General features: G+C 44.6%; 1 protein-coding gene across 11 annotated transcripts in view; it reads right to left on the bottom strand.

Moving 5' to 3' along the window:
- Positions 1–3,299: 3,299 nt before the first annotated feature.
- The window catches only part of cacna1aa (calcium channel, voltage-dependent, P/Q type, alpha 1A subunit, a), a 174,699-nt gene continuing 162,030 nt past the window's right edge, over positions 3,300–15,968 (bottom strand). For 9 of the 11 annotated variants that reach the window (XM_071397572.1, XM_071397563.1, XM_071397601.1 and 6 more), the window contains 4 exons: positions 14,611–14,649; positions 9,393–9,609; positions 8,892–9,193; positions 3,300–8,063 (listed from right to left, as the gene is read on the bottom strand). In XM_071397572.1, coding sequence (XP_071253673.1) covers positions 7,299–8,063; positions 8,892–9,193; positions 9,393–9,609; positions 14,611–14,649 — 1,323 coding nt within the window. In that variant the 3' untranslated portion in view covers positions 3,300–7,298. The remainder of the gene's footprint in view (positions 8,064–8,891; positions 9,194–9,392; positions 9,610–14,610; positions 14,650–15,968) is intronic. The other 2 variants (XM_071397654.1, XM_071397627.1) reach the window with 2 other exon arrangements.

The following is a 15,968-nucleotide window of genomic DNA, read 5'->3' as shown; positions in this document are numbered from 1 at the left end:
TACGCTGCTGCTACTCTCTGTTTATTATCCATGCATAGTCACTTTACCTCTACCTACATGTACATATTATCTCAATTACCTCGACTAACCGGTGCCCCCGCATATTGACTCTGTACCGGAACCTGCTGTATATAGCCTCCATATTGACTCTGTACCGGAACATGCTGTATATAGCCTCCATATTGACTCTGTACTGGAACCTGCTGTATATAGCCTCCATATTGACTCTGTACCGGAACCTGCTGTATATAGCCTCCATATTGACTCTGTACCGGAACCTGCTGTATATAGCCTCCATATTGACTCTGTACCGGAACCTGCTGTATATAGCCTCCATATTGACTGTACCAGAACCTGCTGTATATAGCCTCCATATTGACTCTGTACCAGAACCTGATGTATATAGCCTCCATATTGACCCTGTACCGGAACATGCTGTATATAGCCTCCATATTGACTCTGTACCAGAACCTGCTGTATATAGCCTCCATATTGACTCTGTACCAGAACCTGCTGTATATAGCCTCCATATTGACTCTGTACCGGAACCTGCTGTATATAGCCTCCATATTGACTCTGTACTGGAACCTGCTGTATATAGCCTCCATATTGACTCTGTACCGGAACCTGCTGTATATAGCCTCCATATTGACTCTGTACCGGAACCTGCTGTATATAGCCTCCATATTGACTGTACCGAAACCTGCTGTATATAGCCTCCATATTGACTCTGTACCGGAACCTGCTGTATATAGCCTCCATATTGACTGTACCAGAACCTGCTGTATATAGCCTCCATATTGACTCTGTACCAGAACCTGCTGTATATAGCCTCCATATTGACTCTGTACCGGAACATGCTGTATATAGCCTCCATATTGACTCTGTACCGGAACCTGCTGTATATAGCCTCCATATTGACTCTGTACCGGAACCTGCTGTATATAGCCTCCATATTGACTCTGTACCAGAACCTGCTGTATATAGCCTCCATATTGACTCTGTACTGGAACCTGCTGTATATAGCCTCCATATTGACTCTGTACCGGAACCTGCTGTATATAGCCTCGCTACTGTTATTTTATTGTTGCTCCTTAATTATTATTATTATTTAAAATATATATATATATTCTTGAAACTATATTGTTGGTTAATGGCTTGTGAATAACCATTTCACTGTCATGTCTACACCTGTTGTATTCGGCGCATGTGACAAATACAATTTAATTTAATTATATTTTATTTTAGAGGCTGCTGCCCTATATAGATAGAAATGGAATCACTGGCCATTTTAATAATGGAACACTAGTCACTTTAATAATGTTTACATACTGCTTTACTCATCTCATATGTATATACTGTATTCTATTCTACTGTATTTTGTCAATGCCACTCCGACATTGCTCGTCCTGATATTTATATATTTCTTAATTCCATTCTTTTACTTTTAGATGTGTGAATTTTTAGATATTGCTGCACTGTTGGAGCTAGGAACACAAGCATTTCGCTACACCCGCAATAACATCTGCTAATATGTGTATGTGACCAACAACATTTGATTTGAAAGGTGTGCGTAGGAAAGGCATACATTTCCTATATCGGAATCGGCCCCTTGGAGAGTAGGCTATACTAGCCCATGGAGTGTGAACAATGTTGTTTAATCTGCCTTCCACCCTAGCTGTGTGTTTGGTCTGGCCCGGGTATGGAAGGAGTAGGGGAGAGAAATGAAGGAGAGAGGGAGGGGGAGGGAGAGAGCGGGGGAAATAGAGGGGGGCAGGATGCAGGAAGTGGAGCTGGCAGCAGAATGCGGGGGAGGATGGAGGATGTGTGTGTGTGTGGCAGGGGGGTGGGGAAGTAATAGGGGGGTTATATATAGAACAGACATTAGAACAGAACACCTCACACATCCGCCTGGCTCACTTTCCCTAAGCCCACCACATTCTTTCCCTCAACCGGCCTCTCTCTGCTCCCCCAATGCCACGTATCCTTCCCTCAACCTACCTCTCTTCTCTCCTACCTTATGTCCATATCTTCTCTCCTCACACATTCCTCCACCGCATTCCTCCTTTTTTTCTCTGCTGTACTTCCTCCCTCCTGTCTAAAAACATCTTTCTTCTCTGCTCACCTTTTCTCTCCTCACCTCACACATTTCAGTTCATTCTGCTGTTGTATGATGCACTCATCCAAAAGTGAATATGTAGGTGACAACTGTATTAAAAACCTTATAGTAAGACATCATAAAAACGTATGCATGTGTATAACAAGTTATAAAGCAGTATGCAGACTTTCAGTTGTTACCTATCTATTTTATTGAGACATTGTCTATACATAAATTGGAAGAACACAGGAATAACTACTGTGCAGGTGAGATGGAAACCCTGAAACTGGCTCATAAAAAACCCTCCAATAATTGATAGGACAAATCTGTATTATCAGGATAACTAACTAAAGTTTTATTTTGCTTCCTTTATTAATCCAATTAGCTGTGCTACTGAAATGTCATGTAACTGACAGAGGTACACAACCCCTCGCTCTCTCCCTTTTCTCCATCCCTCCCTTTTCCTGGTGCTGCCTGTTGGCCAGATGGGGAAAGGGGGAAGGAGTGGAAAATAGGAGGGGAGTATAGGTGTGGAATGTGACATCCGGCCCATTGATTGTACTGCTAATGTTTCCGGCAGCAATCTGATCTGAAGCTGTCCTCTCCAAAGTACACAGAACACACAGGGCAAGCAGGGGGGACACTAGAAACAGACCAGAACACACAGGGTAGGCAGGGGGAACACTAGAAACAGATTAGAACACACAGGGTAGGCAGGGGGAACACTAGAAACAGACCAGAACACACAGGGTAGGCAGGGGGGACACTCGAAACAGACCAGAACACACAGGGTAGACAGGGGGAACACTAGAAACAGACCAGAACACAACCACTGGGCACACATTGGTTGAATCAACTTTGTTTCCATGTCATTTCAATGAAATGAAGTTGGAATAGAGGTTGAATTGATGTCTGTACCCAGTGGGACAGGGCAGGCAGGGGGAACACTAGAAACAGACGGGAGATAGCAGAGACACAATATTTACACTCCTAAATGCGCGTATACACACTACCTTACACATAACAACACACTCCGTTACACACATCAAACGTCTCTACTTCTCCAAATCTATAACCCCAACGCAAACACACTATCATTCTCACTATAATACACTATTTCACTCAAACATACGCATTCAAGCATACACTTGAAAACACACACACACAAAAAAGAAACAGAAGTCTCTCCAGACCAACAGTGTGCATTCTCTCTGGTTTTTATTCATTAGGAAGAATTCTGTCTGGAATTACAAAATGCACTGGTAGAAATAGCGGTGAGATAGGTTGAGAGTGTGAGAGATAAGAGTGAGAGAGACAAGAGTGAGAGAGAAATAGAGAGGGAGTGAGTGAGAGATAAAAGATCCCACAGCCAGAGTTTTAAGGGTTACATCATCAGATTTGGCTGGCTCCTGGATATCCCCATCTCTTTTTATATGATTCTCTTCTTTAAAACAGGAGTTCCCTTTTTTGTAGTGTCCTGAACATGGTTGTGTAGTGTCTCACCTCCATGTTTACAGTTAACAGCTGGCAACATAAATAAACAAACCAACTTTGATTCTTACCAAAGTCATCATGTCGCTCTTGACGTTTTTTTTTTTAAATAGATTTTGTTCTCAAAAATAGAAGGAAAAAAGAAAACATGTTGCTTAGTAAAAACATCTATCTATATTCATATATTTTTTTATCTGAATTCATATTCTTATTTTTTGGATTCCTGAAGATGACTGTTCACCCACGGTGTGGCATGCACATAGCACATGCAGTTCTGGAAGTAGATATTTTCCCTTTTTTTGGTATTTTTTTGGTACTTAAAATGCTTTTATTTCTATGTTTTCCATAGCAGCTCATACATTGCTTTTTGAAGTAACGGTGGGGTTATTTAGAATATGTGTTGTTAGTGGATGGTTGGTCAGTACAGGACACAATGATTGACAGTGAATGTTAGGGCCTCTCATAGTTTGAATTGGAGGGTGATTGACATCTTATTTAATCTTGCACACAGCCACACAAACATTCTGTCACTCGCTCACAAACACAGGCTAACTCACACACACACACACACAAACACAAACACTCACCAACTCAAATGTCATCAGTGTGCTTTCACAAAATATTCAAAGCAAATAAACAAATGAAATGAAATATCCAACGAAAACAGGTAGCTATTGATGTACACACACACATTGAATGTACACACACATTTTTGCTATAAAAGAACGCATTCATACACAGACACACACGCAAACGCACACACGCCATACGCACGTACACGCATACTTGCTACAGCCAGGAGCTACATACTGAGAGTGTATCTGTGTATTCCTATCTTATCAGTGTTGTGATGTGACTTATACACGTCTATGACATTCCTACGTTAGATGAATACTGTAAAGGCAATGTGCCTGTGCACTTTCTGGTCAAAGTGTGGTACATAGAATCATGGGATATGTCATTACAGTACATCAGAATCCAGATATGTGCAGATCTAACTGCGCTATATCTATGGCAGCCGTGAACAAACACTGTTACCTGACGCTAATGGTTTTGACATGGGGTGTAATAATAAGAATAATAATGACATAATTCTAATAAATGAATGGTTCACTATGGATATCCTCAAAGTCCGGCAACTGTGAGAGAGACACTGTACGGGACAGTGGTAGGTATTAGGATGGATGTTAGTTTGAGGCGCACAAAGACACACAAAAAGAGAATAGGGTGACACAGGACACAGAGGTTTGCCAGAAAAGACCCAGTCATTGTTTCTCCCATGCATTTTCATTGGCTGTGATACATGTCCTGTGCATTTGTGATTGGCTGTGTTACATGTCCTGAACACAAAGGAGGTGATTCACCAGTGACAGACAACACTTAAACCTTATGCTCCCAGTTTAAAGACAGATACGAAAACATTGGAATCAGACAGTCAAAATAGAAGGGGTGATACAATGATACAATAGGACAGGGGTGCAATGTATTGCATACAGTGCCACCTAGAGGGCCAAACTGGTAGAGGAGCTCTGTCTCATTACTGCTTTATCTGGTCTACTTTAGTCTGTAGACCCCGTTACCTAAGCAAAAGTGACCATTTAAATGCCCTATATTTACCCAAATGATTAATATATGTAAACAACTGTTTGATCAACAAGTATACATGTCAGATACATGATTTCCTGTATGACTTTTGACATTGTTCTTTTTTTTAAAGTTCATTTTTAAGTTCCTTTTCCCTTCCCCACCGTATTACACTGTATCAGAGTCATTACTATGATTACTACTGTTCCCACAATGCACCTCTCTGACAAAGCTCCGCCCACCAGCCGGACCAGTGGATCACCAACCAGACAGTCTCACTAAACAAAGATGGTGACGCGCTGAGCACAACCAACTCGAAAGTAACAAACACAAATACAAGACTAAAATAATTCTCTCTCACAAGCATGAACATCGTCATCATCATCATCACCATTATCATCATCGTTATTATTATCATCATCGTCATTATCATAATCATCAATAGTATTGTTATCAGTATCTATAGAACCATTATCACTATTATTAACAAATAAACAAAAGATGAAGAGGTTCCCTCCTTTCATCGGCCTTTCTTTCTCTCTCTCTCTTTTCATCGCTCTTTCAAACACAAACCCTGGAAGACGAGAGACATATCTCTGGTTTGAACGAGGCTGTGCGTCAGCAGATGAAGAGCCAATAAGGACCATGGAGCTTGTAACTTCCTCCCCCAGTTTCAACTCCCTTTTAATATGAACCTATAATATGTGGGGTCTGTTTTTCATACTTTCCTGCCTTCTTTCCTTCCATGAAATAAAAGTTGGCCTTGTAACAAAATATCTACTTCCTTGAAAATGATTGTGCAATCTCAGCCACATCAACAGTTATAATTTGGCACAGAGCATTTCAATAAGAACAAAGTGGGAAATAGATCATCCTGTCCCTCCGCATAAAAAAGGCTTGGACCTTGTTCTTCTCTTCCTCATCGCCCCATCTCTCCATCCATCCTAACTATCCTGATTATACCTCCAGCACAGGAAGAGTGAGAGAGGGACGCCTCAGGGAGAAGAGAGAGAAACAAAGGGATTACAGGAAAAAGAGAGAACCCCACAGACTAATATAGAAAGGACCAAGGAATAGTTTCCCCACATTACAGTAGTTTCTCTTTGTTATCATTTTTTTTGTATCAATCATGCAGGATTCCACAGGTTTTTAAACTCTGCAAGTTCCAACGAAGCTGAGCGGGTGCAACAGAAGAATCAAGCTTCAATGTTTCGAAGAAGAAGAAGAAGAGGAAGAGGAAAAAGTAGCAGCCGCAGGAGTAGAAGAAGAAATACTGAAGAAAATTTTTCTTTTTAAGTTTCTTTTTTTTTGTTCACCATCCACTTTTTTATGTCTCTTCTCTACTCGGTTGGGGCGGAATCTTTTTTGGGGGTTGGGGGGTTGGAATGGATAGATTCCGCCTACATAACCCCCTCCCTCCTTCAGAGTTAGGGTGTGTGTCCCGGTGTCCCCCCCACCACCTGTTCCCCCACTCCCCCCACCACACTCAGGTGGAAGGCTCATCATCACTGATGTCATTATTAACAGTAAACACAGATGATAAAACTCATCAATATCTCCCCATCATCGGGGTTGGTGGTTGGTTTTTGCAACTAACGCAACTCCACTTAGTTCACCGCATTGTCATAGTTTTTTGCGTTGATTACGTGATGACGTCTTGGTCGTTGTGGCGGTTTTTAATATTGTTTCCAGAGGCGTAGCATCATGATACGTTGAGAAAAGCATCCGTCCCCCATATCATCCATTTTGAATTTTTTTTACATTTTGAGTTTTTGTCTCCTTGCATCCGATGAGCTGGGTTCCATAGTTTTTGGAGGAGGAATTGGTTTGTACTCCATACCCTGTTCACTAATTTCCACTCATCCTTCAGTGGTCCTCCTCCTCATCCCTCTATTCTAACTACGCCTTCCTCACTCCCTCCATCCCCGGGAAACACTGAGCAGCAGAAGAAACGAAAAGAAAAACAAACGGAAATAAGGAAAGAAAGAATCATGCCTTGGTTTCCCCTGTCTCATGGCGGTCAGTGCTCTGGCTGTGTGTTTTCCTGGGCTGGGAGGGACTGATAACTCAGACAGTGTGGTTGAGCCCTCCCTCCCTCCATCCATCCCTCCATAGTCCCCAGAGGCTAGCACCTGTTGTCATCCGTGTTGTTGTAGGGTTCGTGCAGGCCTTTCGTGCGGGGCCCTCTAGGCTGGGGAGGGGGGACCTTATGGGGCCCGGGGTGGGTGGGGCCGTGGTGGTGTTGCGAGGAGGGGGAAGAGGCGCGGTACCCGTTGGGGAGGCGTCGAGTGGGGGGAGGCTGCTGCCCTTGGGGGGTGGGGGTGGTGTTGGGTGGGGGCACGTGGCGGGAAGTCCTGGGCGAGGTGCGGGAGTGGGGGCTGTTGGGGTGGGGGTTGTTTGGGTGCGGGTTGATAGGGTGCTGCTGCTGTGGGGTTGGGGGATGGTTTAGCACGGGGAGAGTAGGGTGGTTGAGGGGGTGAGGCTTGTGAGGGTTGCCCTGTGTGGGGCTCTGCTCGTAGGGAGGCGGTTTGTGGTGCTCACGGTCGTAATCCTGGTAGTCCTGGTTGTAGAAGCAGCCGTCGCCCTCCAGCGACCCACTCTCTCCTCCTCCTCCTCCTCCTCCCCCGTCCCCCCAGCGGTTGGGTGAGCCATGGTGGGGCGGGGGAGGTCCCTGGGGGGGCTCAGGGGAAAAGCGGTGAGGGGTGGGGGCGGGATTGCGCCCCAGGGGCTGGGCTCCGGGAGGTGTGGCCATGGCTTTACGGACGACAGGAGAGTAGGTGACGTGTGGGCGGGGCGTTGCCGGGGTCTGAGGGAGTTGCCGACGGCCTCGTCTCGGGGTACTGGTCCCCGAGGTAGAAGGAGCGGGACTTTCGCTCACCGAACTACTGCCCTACACGAACATTGAAGGCAAATAAAAAAAGAACCATAAAATTAACGACGACACGAACAGAGAGAGGGAGGAAGAGAGAAAGGGAGGAAGAGGGAGAGAGGGAGAGAGGGAGGGCGAGAGAGAGAGAGGTAAGAAGGAAGAGAGGGAGGGAGGGAAAAGAAAGGGAGAGAGAAAAAGAGAAAAAGAGAGAAAGAGATAAAGACAAGGAGAGATAAATAAAGAGAGGGAGAGAGAGAACAACAGACAATAACAACAAGAACAACAGCAGCAACGAGAAGAAGAAGAAGAGAGCAATCAGGAGAGTGTGAGGGGAAGGAAGGATGCCGGGAAAAGAAAGACATAAAAAAGAAAGAAAGAAAGAGAAGAGATATATAGAAAATGATGGGAGTCAGCATACACCGTAGAAAACAGAGAAAAGCGATGAGTCATGAAGAATAAAGAGAGGACACAAAAACAACAGGAGAAAAGAAAAGAAGAGATCAGATCTGACACAGTAGGCCTCAAAATGGTGATTGTGAAGGTACCCACAATGCACTCTTTCAGTGTTGTTGCCTTGTTCAGTCTGTCTCTTATCTGAATCTAGGTTGTTAACCAATCACCTCTGTGTGTAAGTGTGTGTCTAAACTGCTGAATCCTATAAACAACAATAGTTAATGAAAAGACAATGTATGGAAGTGTCATAAAGGGAAACACAAGAGACAGTCAGCCGCCTAAAGATATTTAGGCCAAGGAGATGGGGGAGACACTCAAGGCAGAACTAAAAGGAGAACCTGAGGCTAAAACAGTTAGGAAGGTGGTTCACTGTTGACACACATCATAGAAGCCCACCTGTCTGTGTGTCATGCACTCTCTGCCCTCGCTGGGTGACCGTGACCAGCGACGATCGTGCTCCCTATCCCGGTCGTGGTCTCTGTCTCCTCGGGGCTGTCTGTGACCACCGTGCTCTCCCCCCCGGTCGGCGCGGTCTGGTGTGTAGCGCTCCTTGTCCACAGAGCCGCTGTGATGGTGGTGGTGATGGTGGTGGTGTTTGCGGTCTTTCTGCCGACCGCGGTCTCTGTCGCGGTCACGGTCCTTCTCCTTGGGTGGCAGGTCACCTGACTGAGTGGTGGTGCTCAAGTCTGTGCCCAGTCCTGCCAGAATGGAGGCCAGTTATTGTTGTCATCATGGTATCTCTAATGTCTTTGTAACCATGACAACATGACAACATCAAACACACTTTGACACAGTAGCAACTCAGGGAACTAAGCACGTTCTCCTCACACACTCTCTGACTCACACACATTCTGAACCGTTCCTGACCAAAGCATGCACACTCATTCTGTCTCTAACCTGCATCTGCGTCTGTATATCGACACAGTGACCGCTCGGAGGCCCGGTGGTTTCGGTCGCGGCGTCGGTGGCTGTGCCTCGGAGCTCCGCCCTCCTCAGGGATCACATACTCCATTGCATAATCATCGGCCCCTCCCCTTTCCCTCTGGCCCCTCCCAGATCGACTGTGACCAAGGGAGGAGGCCGAGCGCTTCATAGGACTATTATCTGTTATAGTCTGAGAGAGTGGGATGGAGAAAGAGAGAGAGAGAGAGGGATGATGGGAGAGTGAGACAGAGAGGAAAAGAGTAGTCACACAGCAGGCTTCTCGGGTTTACTTTCCTCGTGTCTCCTTTCTATATTTTATATAGACTTTCTTGTCGACTTGTGTGTGTATGTGTGTGTGTGTGTGTGTGTGTGTTGTGTGTGTGTGTGTGTGTGTGTGTGTGTGTGTGTGTGTGTGTGTGTGTGTGTGTGTGTGTGTGTGTGTATATACTGTATAGTTGTTTACCTGACTTTTACATGTGTGTGCTTCTACATTCCTACCATATACAGTATAACCTTGTAGAGGTGGGCACCAGGTAACCCATGACAACCCCCCCCCCCCCCATACTGTTCCACACACATGCCTGTATTAGTTTCATATATACATCATGCTGCCTCAGGCAGAGAGAGAGACCGAGAGAGAGAGAGAGAGAGAAAAGAGACACAGAGAGAGAAAGAGACAGAGAGAGATCGAGAGAAAAAAAAGAGAGAAGAGGAAGAAGACAAATAACAGTAAAAGTAAGAAGAAAGGGAGATGAGAGGGAGGCAATAGGCCATGCCTGACATGCATCCAGGACTTCATCTGGAAAGATAGGTCAGTGTCTCCTAATCCCCCTAAAAGACTAACCCACCCGTCCCCACCCAATCCCTCCCCCAAAATCATAACACAATCCAGGCTGCGCACAAGGCTCTGCCAGCCCCCTCTGCCAGCGTGCAGATAGGAGCTGTCCCGAGTCCTCAGCCCCACTCAGGAGCTCTCTTTCTGGGGCACGGGGAGCCGCTCTGACCTCCTAGGGCTGCTGGACACCAGGACAGTGCCTATAATGCTACTGGTACACACCTGCATAGTGCATACTGTATATACCAGGCCTGCTCAGTACTAGTCCGCCAGTGTCTGCTGGTTTCCGATTCTTTATTGAACGAAGGGATCATTTGGCTGTTGAGTTAACTTCTTTGGGGTAGGGGGCAGTATTTTCACGTCCGGATGAAAAGCAAGTCCAGAGTAAACGGCCTGCTACAAAGCCATAAAAGCTAGAATATGCATATTATTAGTAGATTTGGATAGAAAACACTCTGACGTTTCTAAAACTGTTTGAATGATGTCTGTGAGTATCACAGAACTCATCAGGCAGGCAAAAACCTGAGAAAAAATCCAACCAGGAAGTGAGAAATCTGAGGTTTGTCCGTACTTTCCGCTGGACCTGCCCACGCGTTGTGAGTTTGGAAAGTGTACTGAATGCTAGAACAAGAAGGAGGAATTTGGACATAAATGATGGACATTATCGAATAAAACTAACATTTATTGTGGAACTGGGATTCCTGGGAGTGTATTCTGATGAAGATCATCAAAGGTAAGTGAATGTTTATATTGTTACTTCTGACTCCTGTTGACTGCATAATATGGCGGCTATATTTGTGGCTTGACTGGGCTCTGAGCGCCGACTCAGATTATTGCATGGTTTGTTTTTTTCGTAAAGTTTTTTTAAAATCTGACACAGTGGTTGCATTAAGGAGAACTGCATCTAAAATTCTATGCATAACAGTTGTATCTTTAATGTTTATTATGAGTATTCCTGTAAATTGATGTGGCTCTCTGCAAAATCAAAGGATGTTTTGTGACTTCTGAACGTAAGGCGCCAATGTAAACTCAGATTTTTGGATATAAATATGAACTTTACCGAACAAAACATACATGTATTGTGTAACATGAAGTCCTATGAGTGTCATCTGATGAAGATCATCAAAGGTTAGTGATTCATTTTATCTCTATTTCTGCTTTTTGTGAATCCTCTCTTTGGCTGGAAAAATGGCTGTGTTATTCTGTGAATAGGCACTCACTTAACATAATCGTTTGGTTTGCTTTCGTCGTAAAGCCTTTTTGAAAATCGGACACTGTGGCTGGATTTACAACAAGTGTATCTTTAAAATGGTGTGAAATACATGTATGTTCGAGGAATTTTAATTATGGGACTTCTGTTGTTTTGAATTTGGCGCCCTGCACTTTCACTGGCTGTTGAAGTGGTGGGACGCTAACGTCTCACGTACCCTAGAGAGGTTAACTCCCCTGGTATTCCAGGTTGAAACCAGAATAGATTATAATGGACTGAAACCAGCAGACAGTGTGTAGCTAGGATACCCTTACACACACAAACACACATGGACACACACACACCAAGCACACACAACAAACACACTCACCAAGCATACACACACACGCAAACACACACATGCATGCACGCACACACAAAATCACTCCAACAAGGGCACACATATTCCTGGCATGCATGCAACACCAACACCAATACAGCAGCACATTGATGACATCAGCACAGACAAGCACACAGGCATGATACACGCAACACACATGGTACTCCCAACACAGAGCAGCAGCAGCAGGAAGAGAGAGAGACAGAGAGAGGGTGCAGAGTTTGCCAATCCCAAATCAACACCTTGACCCCACCCGCTTGGCACTTGGCACAAGGACTAGAGAGGTAAGTAAATTAGCCTTGTTCCAACATCCTGACCTCGCATAATCACATTCACCAGGCAAGATGTAAGTAATATGGCAAAAATCCATCTGGCTTATCAGAGGGCAGGGTGGAGCTATTGCAATATTGCTTATATTTTGCGTAGACGCCGAGTATCCAAAACATTAAGAACACCTGTTCTTTCCATGACATAGACTGACCAGGTGAAAGCTAGGATCCCTTATTGATGTCACTTATTAAATCCACATCAATCAGTGTAGATGAAGGGGAGGAAACAGGTTAAAAGATTTTTATGCCTTGAGACAATTGAGAAATGGATTGTGTATGTGTGCCATTCAGAGGGTGGGTAAGAAAATATTTAAATGCCTTTGAATGGGGTATGGTAGTAGGTGCCAGGCGCACCAGTTTGGGTCAAGAACTGGGGGGTACAAAAAGGGGGGTGCAACTCAGAGCCCCACCTGTTTTGAGCCCTATCTGTATACATATACAGTGGGGCAAAAAAGTATTTAGTCAGCCACCAATTGTGCAAGTTCTCCCACTTAAAAAGATGAGAGAGGCCTGTAATTTTCATCATAGGTACACTTCAACTATGACAGACAAAATAAGAAAAAGAAATCCAGAAAATCACATTGTAGGATTCTCTATGAATTTATTTGCAAATTATGGTGGAAAATAAGTATTTGGTCACCTACAAACAAGCAAGTTTTCTGGCTCTCACAGACCTGTAACTTCTTCTTTAAGAGGCTCCTCTGTCCTCCACTTGTTACCTGTATTAATGGCACCTGTTTGAACTTGTTATCAGTATAAAAGACACCTGTCCACAACCTCAAACAGTCACACTCCAAACTCCACTATGGCCAAGACCAAAGAGCTGTCAAAGGACACCAGAAACAAAATTGTAGACCTGCACCAGGCTGGGAAGACTGAATCTGCAATAGGTAAGCAGCTTGGTTTGAAGAAATCAACTGTGGGAGCAATTATTAGGAAATGGAAGACATACAAGACCACTGATAATCTCCCTCGATCTGGGGCTCCACGCAAGATCTCACCCCGTGGGGTCAAAATGATCACAAGAACGGTGAGCAAAAATCCCAGAACCACACGGGGGGACCTAGTGAATGACCTGCAGAGAGCTGGGACCAAAGTAACAAAGCCTACCATCAGTAACACACTACGCCGCCAGGGACTCAAATCCTGCAGTGCCAGACGTGTCCCCCTGCTTAAGCCAGTACATGTCCAGGCCCGTCTGAAGTTTGCTAGAGAGCATTTGGATGATCCAGAAGAAGATTGGGAGAATGTCATATGGTCAGATGAAACCAAAATAGAACTTTTTGGTAAAAACTCAACTCGTCGTGTTTGGAGGACAAAGAATGCTGAGTTGTATCCAAAGAACACCAAACCTACTGTGAAGCATGGGGGTGGAAACATCATGCTTTGGGGCTGTTTTTCTGCAAAGGGACCAGGACGACTGATCCGTGTAAAGGAAAGAATGAATGGGGCCATGTATCGTGAGATTTTGAGTGAAAACCTCCTTCCATCAGCAAGGGCATTGAAGATGAAACGTGGCTGGGTCTTTCAGCATGACAATGATCCCAAACACACCGCCCGGGCAACAAAGGAGTGGCTTCGTAAGAAGCATTTCAAGGTCCTGGAGTGGCCTAGCCAGTCTCCAGATCTCAACCCCATAGAAAATCTTTGGAGGGAGTTGAAAGTCCGTGTTGCCCAGCAACAGCCCCAAAACATCACTGCTCTAGAGGAGATCTGCATGGAGGAATGGGCCAAAATACCAGCAACAGTGTGTGAAAACCTTGTGAAGACTTACAGAAAACGTTTGACCTCTGTCATTGCCAACAAAGGGTATATAACAAAGTATTGAGATAAACTTTTGTTATTGACCAAATACTTATTTTCCACCATAATTTGCAAATAAATAAATAAAAAATCCTACAATGTGATTTTCTGGATTTGTTTTTCTCATTTTGTCTGTCATAGTTGAAGTGTACCTATGATGAAAATTACAGGCCTCTCTCATCTTTTTAAGTGGGTGAACTTGCACAATTGGTGGCTGACTAAATACTTTTTTGCCCCACTGTATATAGTCAAGTCAACAACCTTTGTTGAGTTGCAATTTTTTTAAACGTATGAAATCAAGTTGAATCAGCTAAGCACTATGTGTGTCCTCAACTTAGAAATTCACATCCATGAAGTCATATCAACTGAAGCAACATAACAGTTGTGTTGACAAAAAAAGTCCAGATGACTATAATTAATCAAATTGTCTGAACTTATGAAATCCAGTTGAATCAGCTAAGAACTATGTGTTTAACTGACTTAGAAATTCACAACCATGTTAGGAGATGACATGAGGAGAGAGAGGCAGAGATGGAGACAGACAGAGAAAGAGAGAAATGGTTTTCGTGAGTGAGTGAATCAGTGAGTGAGAGAGAGAAAGAAAGGGGGAGAGATGGGGGAGACAGGGTACATACACTGAGGTTATTTCCACGCTGCCTCCCTTTCCTTCGCTGCTGTGTGAGCACAGAGAAGACACACACACGCACACACACATCACAGCCACGGATACAGCACAGGTAGAGCACACACAGACACACAGAAGAGGACAGAGGGACAGGGAAGGAGAGAGGGATGGATACGCAAATAAATAGTGAAGGGAGAGGTGAAGAAGGTAAGGCGAGGGGGTGAAAATCGGATAACGGGGGAGGCGTGGGCAGAGAGCGAGGGAGAAATGGAGAGGGGGATAAATATGGGTGAGGATAACCCGAAAAGAAAGGGAGGTGAGATGGAGGAGAGGAGAGAGAGAGAGAGAACCCGGTTAGACACAAAAGCAGCGGTGAGGGGAGAAACAACACTTACCACAGTAGCGCACAGACACTGGAGAGCCAGAGACAGTGTTATAGACAAGGTCACCATGGCAACAACACTACCATCTACACCACAGTCACCATAGTAACAACACCCATCAACACCATAACACACCATGCTACTACGGCAATAACAACAGTACAGTGAAGTACAGTGTAAAGGCACAACTTACGACACACAAGAGTACGAAAGAAGACTGGATGACACACACACACACACACACACACACACACACACACACACACACACACACACACACACACACACACACACACACACACACACACACACACACACACACACACAGGACATCAGGACATAGTCACACATCCACACATAGCAGCAGCACACTTACTCATATCAGAGCAAAAGCACTGTTTCAACCTGGTGACAGTTTTTGTTTCAAGATAGTAGTATTCTATTTACTATATCTTTTAGTTTGAGCATGACAGTACACCACTCGACCACTTGAACAATACCTTCTCAAAGAAATGTTGACCCCAAAATGACACTAGATCATTGGCAGTTGGGCATGATTTCAAATTCAAACCTGGTTGAAACAAAACCCCACATTTCAAGTCACCTTTGTAGCAAAACCATTAGAGAAGAGGGAAAGAAAGAATGATTTAGATAGAAGATAACTGAACTTTAGCTGGAGAGAGAAAGAGAAATAAAGATTGATTTAGATAGAAGATAAGAACTGAGGCTGGAGAGAGAAAAAGGAAGAGAAAGAAAGAAGATCTAGGGCTTGACAGCAGTGATAGTTATGAGGGTAGAAGAATGTACATGTGTGCTGGTGTGCTGGTGTGCTGGTGTGTGTGTGTGTGTGTGTGTGTGTGTGTGTGTGTGTGTGTGTGTGTGTGTGTGTGTGTGTGTGTGTGTGTGTGTGTGTGTGTGTGTGTGTGTGTGTGTGTGTGTGTGTGTGTGGTGTGTGGCAGCGGAAGGAGGCACAGAGTACTCTACG

Source organism: Salvelinus alpinus, chromosome 1, assembly GCF_045679555.1.
Source record: "Salvelinus alpinus chromosome 1, SLU_Salpinus.1, whole genome shotgun sequence".
Classification (NCBI taxonomy): Eukaryota; Metazoa; Chordata; class Actinopteri; order Salmoniformes; family Salmonidae; genus Salvelinus; species Salvelinus alpinus.
This window is presented reverse-complemented; position numbering and strand designations above follow the sequence as displayed.